At 54.6% G+C, this 15,754-nt stretch overlaps 1 protein-coding gene across 4 annotated transcripts in view; it reads left to right on the top strand.

Moving 5' to 3' along the window:
* The window catches only part of TRIP10 (thyroid hormone receptor interactor 10), a 72,458-nt gene that overhangs the window by 35,668 nt on the left and 21,036 nt on the right, over nucleotides 1-15,754 (top strand). For all 4 annotated transcript variants that reach the window (XM_073319010.1, XM_073319007.1, XM_073319009.1 and 1 more), the window contains exons 2-4: nucleotides 1,454-1,569; nucleotides 12,040-12,096; nucleotides 15,133-15,280. In XM_073319010.1, the coding sequence (XP_073175111.1) occupies nucleotides 1,454-1,569; nucleotides 12,040-12,096; nucleotides 15,133-15,280 (321 nt within the window). The remainder of the gene's footprint in view (nucleotides 1-1,453; nucleotides 1,570-12,039; nucleotides 12,097-15,132; nucleotides 15,281-15,754) is intronic.

Below are 15,754 nucleotides of genomic sequence, written 5' to 3'. Positions count from 1 at the left end.
AATTTGCCACACCAGATCAGAACAGGGAGCCCGTCTAGTCCGGCATCCCATCTCTGACGGGGGCCAGCATCCAGTGCTTCAGAGGATGGTGCAAGAAACTCTGTGGGTGGCCGTTAGAGGCACGTTTTCCCCCATGGGGATGTTTTCCACCTGACATCTGGCTCTGGAGCATGAGGGTTTTATCCTTTTCATACTACTGAGTGTCTGGGTTGAGTTGACTTTAATGCCTTACGACTAATATAACTCTGAGGCCGAAAACCCTGTTAGCGACAGTGCAGTTTTTGCCCCAGGTTGGGGTGGGCGGGGAGGGGGTGTACCCGTTTGCACAGAGGCACCAGTGGCTAAAATCCCATTGCAGACCATGCCTGAGAGGCGCTGCCCACCTGCAGCGGGGGAGGGTTGCACCCATGGTGCCAAGGTGGCATGGAGAAGGGACAGAGGGGGCTGGGGGTGGACGACTGGCACTGTGACAGGGGCTGGAGGCCAGGCGGGGGTAAGGATGCATTTTGACTGGGCTGCAGCTGGGTTGGTGGGTGGCTCTGGCATCGGGGTGGGAAGGGCATGGGTCCGGTGCCAGGGATTTCTCCTTTGCCCAGAAGAGTCGTTGGGTAGGGGAATCTGGTCTCCATGTGAAACCTGCCTGAGCCCTGGCAAAAGCTGCTCTTGTAAACAAGGCCGCATTGTGTGGCTGGGTTTATAAACACCCCCCCGGCCCTGGCGTCGTTCTCCTCCAAGCTCTGAATGGGCCTGGCTGCCGGCCAGCGAGGCGAGCCCGTGGGGGGGCCCACGGGAACGCAGGCCTTTCCTCCACTGCCTGCAGAAGGCGAGCTGCTGCACTTGGGCTCCTTTCCCAGCCTCTGGGAGGGCAGGAATTGGGACTGGGGATCTTAGGGGAGGCCTTGGGGATTAGGGAGGATGAGGGCCTGGAGGGGAAGGTGTGGGGATGCAGGGGAGCTGGGATCAGTGGGGAGGAGGGGAGGTTGGGGGTCAGGGCTGGTGATCTGGCGGAGGTGGTGTGGGGACAGGGATGTGGAGAGGGGTGGGAGTGGGGGGGGGTGTATGGGGGGAGCACTAGGGACTCCTACCATTGTGTTTTCCTGGGGCCCAAGTCTGGGGCCCAGTCTGTAGGATCAAGAGAGGCCACAAGGGGTGAGGAACAGTACTGAGGAGGTGGGGGGTGGTCTGAGATTAGTGGGCATGGGCTGGGGGGGTGTTTGTGTGACCACAGGAGATTGAGCCCCGTGTTTGGGGCGGAAGAGGGGTGGGTTGCCACGGGTGCGAGCTGGCACAGCTGGGAATTGAACCCGGGGTTCTGCGAGGGGTGGGGTGGGGAATGCTGCGGTTTGAGCCCAGCGTTCGGGGTGGGGGCATCAGAGTGGGCGGTTGGGCATAGGAAGGACGCTGTATTGTTTCCAGCTGTGCGGTGACACCTCTCACCTCTCTTCCCCCTCAGGACCAGTTTGACGACATAGAGCGTCACACCCAGTGGGGGCTGGATCTGATGGAGAAGTACGTGAAGTTCGTGAAGGAGCGGACGGAGATCGAGCAGGCCTATGCCAAGCAGCTCAGGTAGGAGGGCAGGGGACAAAGGCCAGAACTGCTGCTTAAGGCACAAGGGCCTAGTGGTCAGGGCACCTGGATTTTAGTCACAGTCCCTTCCAGAACTAGGGCCGGGCAGGATTCCTGGGTCGCATTCCCTGCATTTGGAGGGGAATGGGGTCTAGTGGTTAGAGGATGGAGCCAGGTTCCAGGACTCCTGGGTTCTTTCTCTTCAGCTCCTCCTTTGGTACCTTTGGAGCAAACAGTCTCCTCTCTCTGGATATGTTTACACTGCAGTAAAACGCCGAGGGGTTGGCCCATGTCAGCTGACTTGAGATGCGGGGCTAAACATTTTCAGTGTTGATGCTCGGGCTGGAGCCTGAGCCCAAACGTCTGTACTGCGATCTTATAGTCCCACGGCTGGGGCTCGTTGCAGTGTAGATAGACCCTCTGTGCCTCCATTTCCCCATCTGTGAAATGGAAATTGAGGCAAAGGCAGTAGAAGGGATTTGCCCAAAGTCGTGCAGGGAACTGGCTGGCAGGATGGCCGGATCCCAGGCCCCACTCACAGCTCTGTCCTTCCCTTGTCTCTCCCCCATCCCTGACCTGTCCATGCCTTGTGGCAGAGACTACTCATACCTGCCGATAGTCGGTGGGGGCGAGGGGGGCGGTGGCAGAGTGAGGGCTCCTGGCTTCAGTAGTGTTACTGAGCATGCTCAGTACAAGCCAAAGAGCAAATGGGGGGAGGAGGCACATGACCCTGCATGCGCCCCCCCCCCCGACTCCCATGCGTCATGGCTGCCATATTATCTGCATTGTGCTCCAAGATCCCTGCTTGGCCTGGCCTAGCAGGGAGCAAAGGGTTAACTAGGTGCAACTCAATGTTTCCTAGTTAATTTTCCACCTCTTCCCCTCCCAAAAGCTGCTGCTCTGCCAGCAGGGCAGCCAGCCCCTTGGCGCTTCCAGCCTGGAATACAGACGAATTGGGGGGGAGATTTGGGACCTGCTGTCCAAGTTTGTTTGACTCCTTCCCGGGTTGCTGACTGGATTTTACCAGTGACTCCTTGCTTTATGCTCTGGCCCTTGGTTGGGGGGGAGTTGTTGGTGAATCTGCTCTGGACTGCCCCGGAGACCGTCTTCTGCCTAGCTCCAAAGCAGATATGCTCGCTGCCTCCCAGATACCCTGGTGATGGGCATCAGGAGAAACTGGCGCATGGCATGGGGCAGTGGCAGGGTAGGCTGCCCTCCGCCTCCTGCCCACATTTACAGATTCCCAGGCCAGACGGGACCACTGTGATCATCTGGTCTGACCTCCTGGATAACTGCCCCCAAATAATTCCTAGAGCAGAGCTTTTAGAAAAAGATCCAACCTAAATTTAAAACCTCAGTGATGGAGGATCCACCATGGCCATTGGCAGGTTGTTCCAGTGTTCAGTGACTCTCCCTGTTAAAAAATGTATGCCTTATTTCCAGTCAGAATTGGTCTAGCTTCAGCTCCCAGTCATTGGACCGTGTTAGACCTTTTGCTGCTAGATTGAAGAGCCCCTTATAAAAGATTTGTCCCCCAGGTAGGTACGTATAGACAGTGATCAAGTCACCCCTTAACCGTCTCTTTGTTACGCAAAGAAGTTGGCGTTCCTGGAGTCTCTCGCTATCAGGCAGGTTTTCTAACCCTTTCCTCATTCTCGTGGCTCTTCTTTGACCTCTCCCCATCCTCCTTGAATTATGGGCACCAGAACTGGATGCAGGATTCCAGCAGTGGTCGCACCAGTGCCAGATAGAGGGACAATAACCTCTCTGCCCCTGCTTGAGATTCCTCTGTTTACACATCCCACTGCTGCAGAGGCCACACAGCACGGGGAGGAGGTGAGCAGCCCTCGGTGGTGAAAGAACAGCTTAAGGACTGTTTAGAAAAGCTGGACATACACAAGTCCCTGGGTCCAGATCTAATGCATCCAAGGGTTCTGAGGGAATTGGCTGATGTGATTGCAGAGCCATTGGCCATTATCTTTGAAAACTTGTGGTGATCGGGGGAGGTCCCGGACGATTGGAAAAAGGCAAATATAGTGCCCATTTTTAAAAAAGGGAAGAAGGAGAACCCAGGGATCTACAGACCGGTCAGCCCCACCTCGGTCTCTTGGAAAAATCATGGAGCAGGTCCTCAAGGAATCCATTTTGAAGCACTTGGAGGAGAGGAAGGTGATCAGGAACCGTCAACATGGATTCACCAAGGGCAAGTCATGCCTGACCAAGATGATTGCCTTCTATGATGAGATAACTGGCTGTGTGGATATGGGGAAAGTGGTGGACGTGATATATCTTGACTTTAGCAAAGCTTTTGATACGGTCTCCCACAGTATTCTTGCCAGTATCCAATCCATAAAAATGTATGGATTGGATGAATGAACTATAAGGTGGATAGAAAGGTGGCTAGGTTGTCGGGCTCAACAGATGGTGATCAACGACTCGATGTCTAGTTGACAGCCGGTATCAAGTGGAGTACCCCAGGGGTCGGTCCTGAGGCCGGTTTTGTTCAACATCGTTACTAATGATCTGGATGATGGGATGGATTGCACCCTCAGCAAGTTCGCAGAGGACACTAAGCTGGCAGGAGAGGTAGATACGCTGGAAGGTAGGGATAGGGTCCAGAGGGTCCTAGACAAATTGAAGGATTGGGCCAAAAGAAATCTGATGAAGTTCAACAAGGGCAAGTGCAGGGTCCTGCACTTAGGACGGAAGAATCCCATGCACCGCTGCAGGCTGGGGACCGACTAGTTAAGCAGCAGTTCTGCAGAAAAGGACCTGGGGAGTACAGTGGATGAGAAGCTGGATATGAGTCAGCAGTGTGCCCTTGTTGCCAAGAAGGCCAATGGCATATTGGGCTGCATTAGTCGGAGCATTGCCAGCAGATCGATGGAAGCGATTGTTCCCCTCTATTCGGCATTGGTGATGCCACACCTGGAGTACTGCGTCCAGTTTTAGTCCCCCCCACTACAGAAAGGATGTGGACAAATTGGAGAAAGTCCAGCGGAGGGCAACGAAAATGATCAGGGGGCTGGGGCACATGACTTATGAGGAGAGGCTGAGGTAACGGGGGTTATTTAGTCTGCAGAAGAGAAGAGTGAGGGGGGATTTGATAGCAGCCTTCAACTACCTGAAAGGGGGTTCCAAAGAGGATGGAGCTTGACTGTTCTCAGTGGTCCCAGATGACAGAACAAGAAGCAATGGTCTCAAGTTGCAGTGGGGGAAGTCTAGGCTGGATATTAGAAAACACTATTTCACTAGGAGGGTAGTGAAGCACTGGACTGGGTTACCTAGGGAGGTGGTGGAGTCTCCATCCTTAGAGGTTTTTAATGCCCAGCTTGACAGCGCCGTGGCTGGGATGATTTAGTTGGTGTTGGCCCTGCCTTGAGCAGGGGGTTGGACTAGATGACCTCCTGAGGTCTCTTCCAACCCTAATCTTCTATGATCGCATTAGCCCTTTTGGCCACAGTTTCACAATGGGAGCTCGTGTTCAGCTGATTATCCACCATGACCTCCAGATCCTTTCCAAAGTCACCGCTTCCAAGGCTAGAGGCCCCCATCCTGTAAGCATGGCGTGCGTTCTGGGTGTCCCAGATGTACACATTTACATTTAGCTGTATTAAAACACACGTGGTTTGCTTCCACCGATTTTACCAAGCCACCCAGATCACTCTGTGTGAGGGACCTGACCCCTTCAGTATTCATCACTACCCCAGTTTTTGTGCTTGCTGGGGCTTCTGGGGGCGTGTCCCATGATTCTTAGCACTGCACTAAGTTGAGCTCCTCTGTGACTTCCTTCCCAGTGCATCCTGGGAGAACTTGGCTATCCTTTTGTGTGGGGGATGGTGGGAAGGCTAGCAGCATCCAAGGGGCACGAGCCTGCGGCCAAGTCTACACTCCAAGGTGGCTGTGTTAGCAGCTGATGAGATGTGCTCGCTCCGGCTTTAGCCTATGCTCCATCTTGGGCCAACTGGCTCGAGTTAGCAGCCCCGCAGCACAGGAGGGAGGGGTTTGTGCACCGACAGGACCCGTGTTCGGGACAACACTTCAGTTAACTCTGCAGAGAAGACCGAGCCCAGGGAGAAGCGGCCACGCCAGGCCCACCCGGGCAAGGGGGACTAGACGGCTCAGAGGATGGCAGGGGAATGCTCCCAAGCAGGCGAAGGGGTGTAGACACTCCCTTCCTGTTAGAATTTAAAAGGAATCGGGTGTTCAGATCCCGGGGCAAGGGGGCTGGCGATATCAGTCAGGGATCCTAGCAACCTCCAAGGGAGGGAACCAAAAACTGCATGAGAAAGTGGAGGGAGCCTAGCTGGAAAGCACCTAACGCTCCTCTGCAGTGCCGGCGGCGGTGACTTACCCAGCAGATGAGTGGCAGAACCCGAACAGAATCCAGGTCACCTGGGTCCCAGCCTTTTCCTCTAACCTCTGTCTGCCGAGTCCCTCTGCCCTGCTCGGGGCTTCCTCCCCACCCCATTGAGCTGACCCAGCGTGGAAACGCAAGGTGCTTTCTTGACCTGGCTGCCGGGTAACATGTTTCTCTCGAGCATCTGGGGAGGGTTGGATGCTGGCTGAATGCGGCTGCTTCTGGGGTGGAAGAGAGCAACTTGCTGCTCCCCCTTGCACACTGTGCTGTTCAGGGGGGACTCTGAGGATGCAGGGGTGAGCCTTTCTGAGTTAGGGGCTCTGTGATTCCCACGTATGCTACACGACTGCCCCTATGTGGCACAGAACGTCTGCTGGGCATTTTATCCCGAGGAAGCCTGGACAGTGCGGTGGCTAGGGCTCTAGCATGGGCCTTGGGTGGCTGTATGGTTCAGTGGACGGGGGACTGGCTGTTCAGATGTAAGAGATCTGGGTTCTAAACCCAGCTCTGCCCCAAACCCCTGGGAGATGTGGGCAAGTCACTTAGGGTCAGATTTTTCAAGGTATTTAGGATGCCTAATTTCTATTGAAATCAACAGGAATTGGGTACTTAAATACCTTGTAAAACCTGGCCCTTATCTTCTCCCGGCCTCCATTCCCCACCTGTAAAGTGTTCCTGCCCTGAAGGGTATCACTGTGTGTGTGTGTGGCAGGGGTGTTAGATAAATTCCTTAGCTAGACAGATAAGAGCAGCTGGGATCGACCCCAAATATCCCCCCACATCCCACTCCTTTGTCCTCCCCAGAAGAATCTCTGTTAGCAGTACAGGGCCTATGACACAGAATCAAGTCATTCTGATTCCACCTAGCAGAGAGCAGTGAGTGGTACACGGACACACTCTCTCCCCCCTGCTCAGCCCAACCCCACATCCCCTCCTATTATTGCAGGGATGCTGGCCAGACAATAAATTCAAATAGTGTTAAAAATAAAACAAACTCTCCTCTTCTCTCCCTCCCCCACGGTTGTGGTGCACTGGGATGACTAATTATACAAACCTCAAGGCCTGCTCTCTGGCCGGTTCCCTATTTACATGCTTTCTTCACCAGGGAGCCTTAAGTCACTTTCCCTCTGATGTGTCACTTTCATACTTGGGTCCTCCTATGCTAGCTCTAAGTGGCTGTTTGGGGGTCTCTACCCGGCCTAGGGAACAGTGCTTTGAAGTGGTCACTGGCCCTTTAAAGGTTTCATTGCCCCACTGGCTTTCAGAAAAGCTCCTCTGGAAGATACTAGGAGTCGTGGTGATACAGTAACTCCTCACTTAACAGTGTAGTTCTGTTCCTGAAAAATGCAACTTTAAGTGAAACTGTGTTAAATGAATCCAGTTTTCCCATAAGATTTAATGCAAATGTGGGGGGTTAGGTTCCAAGGAAGCTGTTTTGGCATTCTATACTGCACAGTACTGTACTGTGGTGGGGATGCGCCCCTGGCTTATCCCACACAGGCACAGCCCGCTGCAGACAATGAGGCAGGCAAGGACGCTGGGAAGTACCTTGTGCAGCAGCAGCTTCCCCCGAGAAGAACAAGCCCTAACTTTGCTGTGGGATGCTCCAGGCCTGCCTCTTCCCGTCCCTGCTCTGCTCCAGGCCTGCCTCTTCCCACCCCCACTCCACCTCCTCCCCGGAGCACGCCGCATCCTTGTTCCTCCCACTTCCTCCCAGCGCTTCCCTGCCGCCAAACAGCTGTTTGGAGGCACTTAGGACTTTCTGGGAGAGAGGGGGGGAGGAGCAGGGACGCGGCACTTCCCCGTTCCTCCCCTTCCCTCCAGTGGCAGATTTAGAGTTAGTGGGGCCCTGTGCTCAGCTTCATTCCACCCCCCCCCACCCCGCAGGGGGAGCATCCCCTCATCTCCCCCCCCCCCCCGTTTTTCATTTTTTCTCTCCATTTTCCTCCTGGGGCTGGGGATGCAGGGTCGGGGAGGGAGTTAGGGTGTGGGAGGGGGCTCAAGGTGGGGGTGCAGGGTCTGGGAGGGAGTTAGGGTGTGGGAGGGGGCTCAAGGTGGGGGTGCAGGGTCGGGGAGGGAGTTAGGGTGTGGGAGGGGGCTCAGGGCTGGGGCAGGCAGGAGGTGCAGAGCACTTACCTGGGGCAGCTCCTGTTTGGTGCAGGTGGCTCTGCGCAGTGAAGCACCGCCCCCATGGCCACGATTCTGGGAGCTGCCCCCCCTGGCCAGGCAGGGCCACCTGGAACGCGGGGGCTGCAGAGCCCTGGCCTGCAGCTCTAAAGCCCCTTTTGGAATGCGGCCCTGCAAGCACGGGCCGGAGGACTCGGGAGCAGCAAGGGCAGCCACGCAGCCAGCCGGCTGGAGAGAAGCGGTGCTTTGAAGGGGAAAGTACAGCTTCTCTCCAGCCGCTGGCTGCGCGGCTGCCCCTTCTCCTCCGGCCCGCCACATTCCGAAAGCGGCTTTAGAGCTTCAGGCAGGGCCCCGGGACCCCTCAGCCCAGGGTCCTGCAGCCCCTAATGCCCCTGCCTCGCCAGGGGAGGGCAGCTTCCCTGCTCCCTCCCTCCCCAGAAAGTCCTAAGCACTGCCAAACAGCTGTTTGGCGGCGGGGGAAGCGCTGGGAGGGAGAGGGAGGAGGCGGTGAAGAGGAACTTGGGCAATGCTCCCTTGTAAAGTCGCTGCTCTTTCACAGAATCATACAAGCAGTGGACAGACCAGGCAGCCAAACCACGTTATAAGGGAGCATTGCACAACTTTAAAGGAGCACGTTCCCTAATGGAGTAGCAGCGTAACTTGGAAACAACGTTAAGCGGGAGGGCGTTAAGTGAGTTAAGTGTCTTGCTGCCCCTTCCTCTGCTGGTGCACCTCCACTCCCTGCCCTAGAGCGATCTGTCTCGGCGTCTTTCTCCAGCCTGGCCCAGTCCTTGGTCTCTTACCAACAAACTTTCGCAGGCCAGACCCATCCAGCCACAGAACCGATCTAGTCGTGTTACGCCTTCGGCGGCCCGTGGTTAGTGGCCACTTCAGATCCCAGTCGCTGTGGGTGAGTGAGTTGGGACGCCGATCGGTCAATAATACCGCGTACAATGCAGCAGAGGAGCGACTGTCCATATCCGCTGCTCCCCTGTCTAAATGGGGCCAAGCGGCAATGATGATTGCTGGCCTTGGCGCAAAAGCGCCACGGCGGATGAGGTGGGGGGAGGGGATGTGGTCGGTCAGTGGGCTGTAAATACACACTTGCAGAGCTGTGATCCACCCCGCCAGCTGGGGGCAGCATTCTGCCTGGGCGGACACGCACGCAAGGCGTAATTCAAGTAGGGGGCAGCCAACTCTTGTCACTGTATTGCGAGTCTCGCGACTTACAGCATGTCTCCGAACGCTTCGGCTCCTGGCCGCAGCTGTCTGCGCAAGCATCTCTGCTGACAAGATGGTTTAAAATGTAAATTTCTAGCCCTTGTGGCTGCTGGGAAAAGCTTGAAACTGACTTGAAGTAAAAAACAAACAAACCAAAAAGCACCCCCCCCCGGGCCCCCACCAGTAGGTGAATTAAAAAAAAAAAAAAAAAGACCCAACGTGAAACTCAGGGCGAGGGGACAAGATTTTGCTATGCAACAGCCCTGCCTCCAGATCATGACTAAAGAGTGGCAGACAAAGCCGGGAGAGGCAGCGTCTGGCAGTATCGTGGGCTCATGGCCAGCCCTGCCGTGCTTCGTCTGTTGGTGAATTGAGCGAGCTAGATCTTGCCAACTCAGCAGTGTGGTATGGATTTGTTTGCAAGGTGCTTCTTGGATGTCCAGTGGTGTGTTTTTTTTTTTCCCCCTTTCTCATCTAATAGGCTCCATCTCCTTTCTAACCAGGAAAGAAACTCCCAGCTCTTGGGAGGGGCTGTGCCCAAACTTGCAGGTGATACCATGGGCTGCCTGGCTCTCTCCGTGGCTCTGGTTTCTAGGAAGGCTGCATCATGTAAGAGAGGCGGGGAGTTTCCTGCCAGGGCTAGGAAATTCTCTGTTTGAGGCAGAGGGGGTCGTGCCATTTAAGTCTGTCCTGAACCAACCAACCAGCCAGCATAGGCAGCGTTGCCTAGTGGGCTGGGAGACTTGGGTTCTGTTCTGAGCTCTGCCCCTCCCCTGTTCTGTGTCCCCACTCCCTGCCTCACTTTCCCTAGGACACACTCTTCTCTAGCCCCTTTAGGGCAGGGCCTTTGTCTGGGCAGCACCCAGCACATGGTGGACCCCGGTCTCCGCTGGGGCCCTGTAGCTGTGACTGTAATAAACAATGGTTGGTTCCGTGCTAGCAGGGTGGGCTGTGTGTATCTGGGAATGGATGTGCTGGGGCTTGGGCCTCTGTTTCTGCCGGCAGCCAGAGCTGGGTGTCCTGGGTCAAGTTGCTGCTGCCTCTTGTGCCTCAGTTTCCCCATCTCTAAAACGAGGGTTGTGATGCTTTTGTGAAGTGCTTGAAGGCTTGTGGGTGAAATGTGCTTTATTATTGATCAAGAGGCTTGGGCCCAATGGGTGGGTGGGAAGGGGGTGGCCTGTTCCTTTAAAACCTCATCCCCATCTCCTGCTTCTCAGACCCTCACCTCCTGCTGACGCTGGTGGTGAAGGCAGCCACCTCGTCCTGTCTCCTTTAAGGGGCAGCAGCCGCTGTTCACGCTGAGGGCAAGTGCCAGGCCAGACTAGCCTTTCTGCTAAGCAGGTCTCTGCCACAGGCCAGTCAGAATCCACTGGGCTATATTTAGCAGGAGGAAGGAAGAGCCCCATCCAGGCTGGCTCAGCCCCGGGGTAGCTGACAAGAAGAGCAGGCATGTGGCAGAGAAGTCTGAACGCTGCCTTTTTCTTGCAAACCACATTACAGGGAGCTGCCCTCTCGAGCCCATTTCACACCAGGCTGCCTGTCTGTCCCTCCACTCCGGGGGGTTCTCCGAGCTCCTAGCAGAGGAGATTTTTGGTTTCATTTCTCTTTTCTTGCCCAGCTTTTTCAGAGACCGCTTGCGTCAGGCCTTGGGGTGAAATCCCACCAAAAAGCACCTTCCCGTCATGGCTGTGTGTAGAAAAGGGTTTTGTTTTGTTTTGTTCCATTCCCATGATGCCCTCTTTCTTCCACTGCCCCAGGGGGAGATCTGGGTTTTCTTCTTGGCTCTGGGGAGTGGGGTCGAATGGTTGGAGCAGTGGGAGATTGGGTGTCAGGACTCCTGGGTTTTTATCGTGGTTTAGTGCCACATCAGAGGGGAAATTGGAAGTACAGAATCTTCTCTTCTGAGCTGGGAGTAGGACTCGGGAGTCATGACTCCCCGCCCTACCTGCTGAAACCACTAGATACCACTCCCCTCCAAGAGCCAGGGTGAGAACCCAGGAGTCCTGGCTCCTTGTGCCCTGCTCTGGCTAGTAGACTACACTCCTGGGTTGTGTGACCAGCTCTGGGAGTGAGGTGCAGTGGTTAAGCAGAGGGGACCTGGAAATCAGGACTCCTGGGTTCATCTCAACTCTGCCACTGGTTCACTATATGGAAATGATCAAGTCTGTCCGTCTTTCTTTCTTTCTTGCTCATTGCCTCAGTTTCCCTATCTGTGACGTGGGGATAACAGCCCTACCTGATGGGCTGTGTGGAGAAGTATATTAAAGTTTGAGGGGCACTCAGACGTTACAGTACCAGGTAAGTACGACAGACAGACAGGGATTCCAAGGACTTTACAACATAGTTCCAGCTGGGTCCAGTGGATCAGATGCTGCACTGAGACTTGGCAGAGCTGATTCTGTTCCCAGCTTTGCCGATGACCCTGGGCAAGTCACTACCTCTCTCCCTGCCTCAGCTGCCCCTCACACTGCTGGCCTGGATTAGCTCACGAACAGTTTGGAGCAGGGCTGCGCTCTCACAAAAAGTCTGCAGCTTTCCCGTTGTCCTCAGGGTGGGGCTGGTAGATTTCTGGTGCTGGAACTGGGGCTCGGGGTTCCTTGACGACTTCTTACGATGGTTTCTATCTATCCGGGGCCTTCTGGTCTGATGGCCTCTCTCTGACTGGTAACTGTCTTGGAATCTTCCTGGTGCAGGGAACCCCCTACCCTTGTTTCCCAGGAAACCTCCACTCTCCTGTGGGTTTTTTTCTTTCCCGTTTGCAGGAATCTGGTGAAAAAGTATCTTCCGAAACGGAACACAAGAGAAGATCCAGAATCCAAGTAAGTGCCTCTGTCTATCTGATCTTGGCGCGTCATTCTCTTGAAGCTAGTTGAGAGAGACAGAATGAGAACCAAAGACTGGATGTTTTTAAAGACACAAAAGCCTGGCTAGGTATAAATGGTCCTGCCTCAGTGTGGCAGGGGATGGACTAGATGACCTTTTGAGGTCCCTGCCAGCCCAATGTTTCTATGATTCTAAGTTTAAAGCCAGACAACTTCAAGTTAGAAATAAGGCACAATGCTTTAATGGTAGGGTGATAAACCATTGGTCCAACTTCCCCAAGGAAGCAGTGGAGTCTCCATCCCTTGATCTTCAAATCCAGGCCGGCTGCCTTTCTGGAAGGTGCATTTGTGTTGGACTAACGCAAGTTATCAGGCTTGGCACAGGAGTAATTGCGTGAAATTCTCTGGCCCGTGCCCTCCAGGAGGTCAGAGGAGATAACAGAATAGCCCCTTCTGGCCTTAAACTCTATGAATTGGAATGGTTCAAGTTTCTTTAATAGATCTAAAGGCCAGAAGGGAGCATTGTCCTCTAGCCTGATGTACATAAAAGGCCAGAGAATGTCACCCTTTGGAACTCCTTGCGACAGGAAGTGGTTGAAACCAGGAATTTAGTAAGTTTCAAAAAGGGATTGGACACTTTTATGTGGGGAGCAGGAATATCCAGAGTGATCACAATTACAGCTAACGACTATTCTGGAAGGGTTATTAAACCTCAGGCATTGGGATTTAAACTGCTCTCTATTAGAGGCCAGGATGGGACTTAATGCTGGGAGCAGATTATTTTACATGGGATACAGCGGGGTTCTTACACCTGCCGTCTAGAATCCTAGAATATCAGGGTTGGAAGGGACCTCAGGAGGTCATCTAGTCCAACCCCCTGCTCAAAGCAGGACCAATCGCCAACTAAATGATCCCAGCCAGGGCTTTGTCAAGCCTGACCTTAAAAATATCTAAGGAAGGAGATTCTACCACCTCCCTAGGTAACGCATTCCAGTGTTTCACCACCCTCCTAGTGAAAAAGTTTTTCCTAATATCCAACCTAAACCTCCCCCACTGCAATTTGAGATCATTACTCCTTGTCCTGTCACCTGCTACCACTGAGAACAGTCTAGATCCAGTCTAGTGCTGGCATTGTCCGGATCCTGGACTCGATGGAGTAGACTGCCTGTCTGATGCAGTCTGGTGTATTCCTGCCCCAGGCCCATGACTTCTGATTGGCGCAGAGCACTGGAAAGGCTTCTGTGAGGGTGCAGAGATGGGCTGGAACCTCTCAGCCGGACCCCAGAAACGTCAGGAGTGTCGGGCCATTGGATTTGATCTTGTTGTTTGTTTGCCCCCCAGTTTGGGTCCGGGCTCTGCCCTTGGATGGTGGGGAAATTGACTGAGATCTGCTGCTCTCATGATATCGGCCAGAAGCGGCAGAACACTTAGCTTGCCAGGCAGCCCACCGGAGCCGGTGACCATGGCTGATCCAAACCTTCAGCCTGGATCAACCTCTGTCTCTGGCCCTAATCCAGCCCATCAGACACCCTCCTCTAACCCTCTGCTCCGCTGCCAATATCGAGACTGGCCACTTCCTTTAGAACTTTCCAGCCCAGAACTTTGCACCCCAAACGTCTTCCCCTTGCTGGGCCTGCACGAAACAGGTGGCTGTTCCATTTACAGAGAAATTGGCTACAAAACATAAATGCTGTGGCTGGGGGAAAACCCCTGTGACTTTTCCCATTTTGTCCGTGGCTTTCTTCTGTGTCTGTGACTCACCCCGCAGCAGCGGTTCCTGTGGGGCTGGACCCAGCTCCCCGCTGCAGGTGTCGTCACCCAGAGCACCGGCTCACGGCGCCGCTCAGGTCTGGCCGGGCCAAGCCCAAGCAGCACGCTGATCCCGTACGCCAGGGTGCCATGCCGGGAGCCGAGCGCTGGGCCCAGCTCCCCGGGACACAGGGGCTGCCCGAGCTGCTGCTGCTGCGGGGTGAGTGGGGATAGGGGCAGGGGCTTGCTTTCCAGGCCCACCCCCCAGCCTTGCCTCTGCACTGGGCCAGGATTACCATTGTAGTGCTGGGAGCGTTAATAGAGCTGCCAGGTGATCTGTCAATAGTAGGATGCCCCCTGCTGGCCAGTTGGAGAACTGCGCCGGAGTGTTTGCAATCGGCTGTATTGAGAGACAAGGATGTCACTATTGTGGATGAAGGAAACTGGGTTCTGGGTTTGCAAAATCTTTAGTCTCAGTGGCTTTGGATCTAAGCTCTGTTTCATTGACAGTTAAACCATCTCAAAGCTCAGATAAGGCTCCGGTTTTAGTAATGGATTTCTCTTCTCCCTGCTTCATCTAGAAAATCTAGAGTTAGAATAATAACGTTAAAAAAAAAAAGTTTTGGAAAGGATATAAAGCCTCATGATTCAAGGCATATGCCCCAGCCTTTAACTGCGGGGGGGGGCCGGAGACATCTTTCCCTGTCAGCAGGTTATCCTGTCATGCACTAATTGAGAGTTTCTTGCACCATCCTCTAAGGCAGCTCATATTGATTCCTAGATTAAGGCCAGAATGAACCGTTATGATTATTTTATAATAGCCACATGGGGAGAAGGTTTCCGGTAGCTGAGGCCTCTTGTTCTAGCAGAGAAAGACAGAATGAGATCTGATGGCCGGAAGATGAAGCTAGGTAGACCCCTCCAGGTACAGGTTTGGGCCAACTCATCGGAGGGATGTGGTGGATCCTCCATCACTCGAAGTCTTTGACCTTGAATCCGTGACCTCCTGCGTCCTGCAGGCTGGAGGATTCCCTCCAGAGGTAGTTGCACTGAGCCCCCCCTCACGATGGAGCGGCCTTGTGCATCATGGAGATTCCCATCTGGGCTTAGCAGAGGCGGGATCCTGGCCTAGACTGAAACCTGTTCTGATCCAGGCTGAGTTTGGAGATGCCTGGGGCAGATGAGCTGGGGGGTTGAGGGGCTGGGGGTGTATGTACTGAGCCTCTGCACCAACGACCTTCGCATGATCTTGTTGCTCGCCCCATAACTCTGCCCGTGCTCCAGGTTTTGCCAGTACCAGGCCTTCCTGCAGGTGGTGAAGGAGCTCAATGACTTTGCTGGGCAGAGGGAGGTGGTGGCGGAGAACCTGATGACACAGATCTGCATGGAGCTCTCTAAGAATGCCCAGGAGCTCAAGCAGGAGAGGAAATCGGTAACGCTTTCTCCCTCCCTGTCTTCCAGTGCAACTGTCCAGGGCTTAGTAATATCTAGAGGGGTGGGGGATGTGGATCCAGCTAAGCCCTGAGCATCCTTTGTGGCCGGGTTACATATGTGGGGTCCCCACTGAGCCTGAAGAGCTTGGGTAATGGTACCAGCCAAGTGTGCCTCTTTGCAGGGCCCACCCACTAGGGGGAAACAGCCTGCTACTGCCTTGAAGTAAGGTACCGGGGCCTTTGGCTCAAGTGGTAGAGGGAGGGTGCTTTTAGCTCCAGCGGGACCCAGGTTCAGTCCCTGCAGATGCTGCGTCCTTTGGGTGAGAATTTCGGCCAGCTCGCTGTAATGACTGACGTTCCCTCTGGGAGTTGGGGCCACCTCTGCCTTCCTGGAGGGCTTGCACGTGGCTGGACATGGGATCGGTGGGCGCATCGTAGGGTGCAGTAGTCATGCTGCTTTTGGGGAGCTTTTT

Source organism: Lepidochelys kempii, chromosome 20 (assembly GCF_965140265.1).
Source record: "Lepidochelys kempii isolate rLepKem1 chromosome 20, rLepKem1.hap2, whole genome shotgun sequence".
Classification (NCBI taxonomy): Eukaryota; Metazoa; Chordata; order Testudines; family Cheloniidae; genus Lepidochelys; species Lepidochelys kempii.
This window is presented reverse-complemented; position numbering and strand designations above follow the sequence as displayed.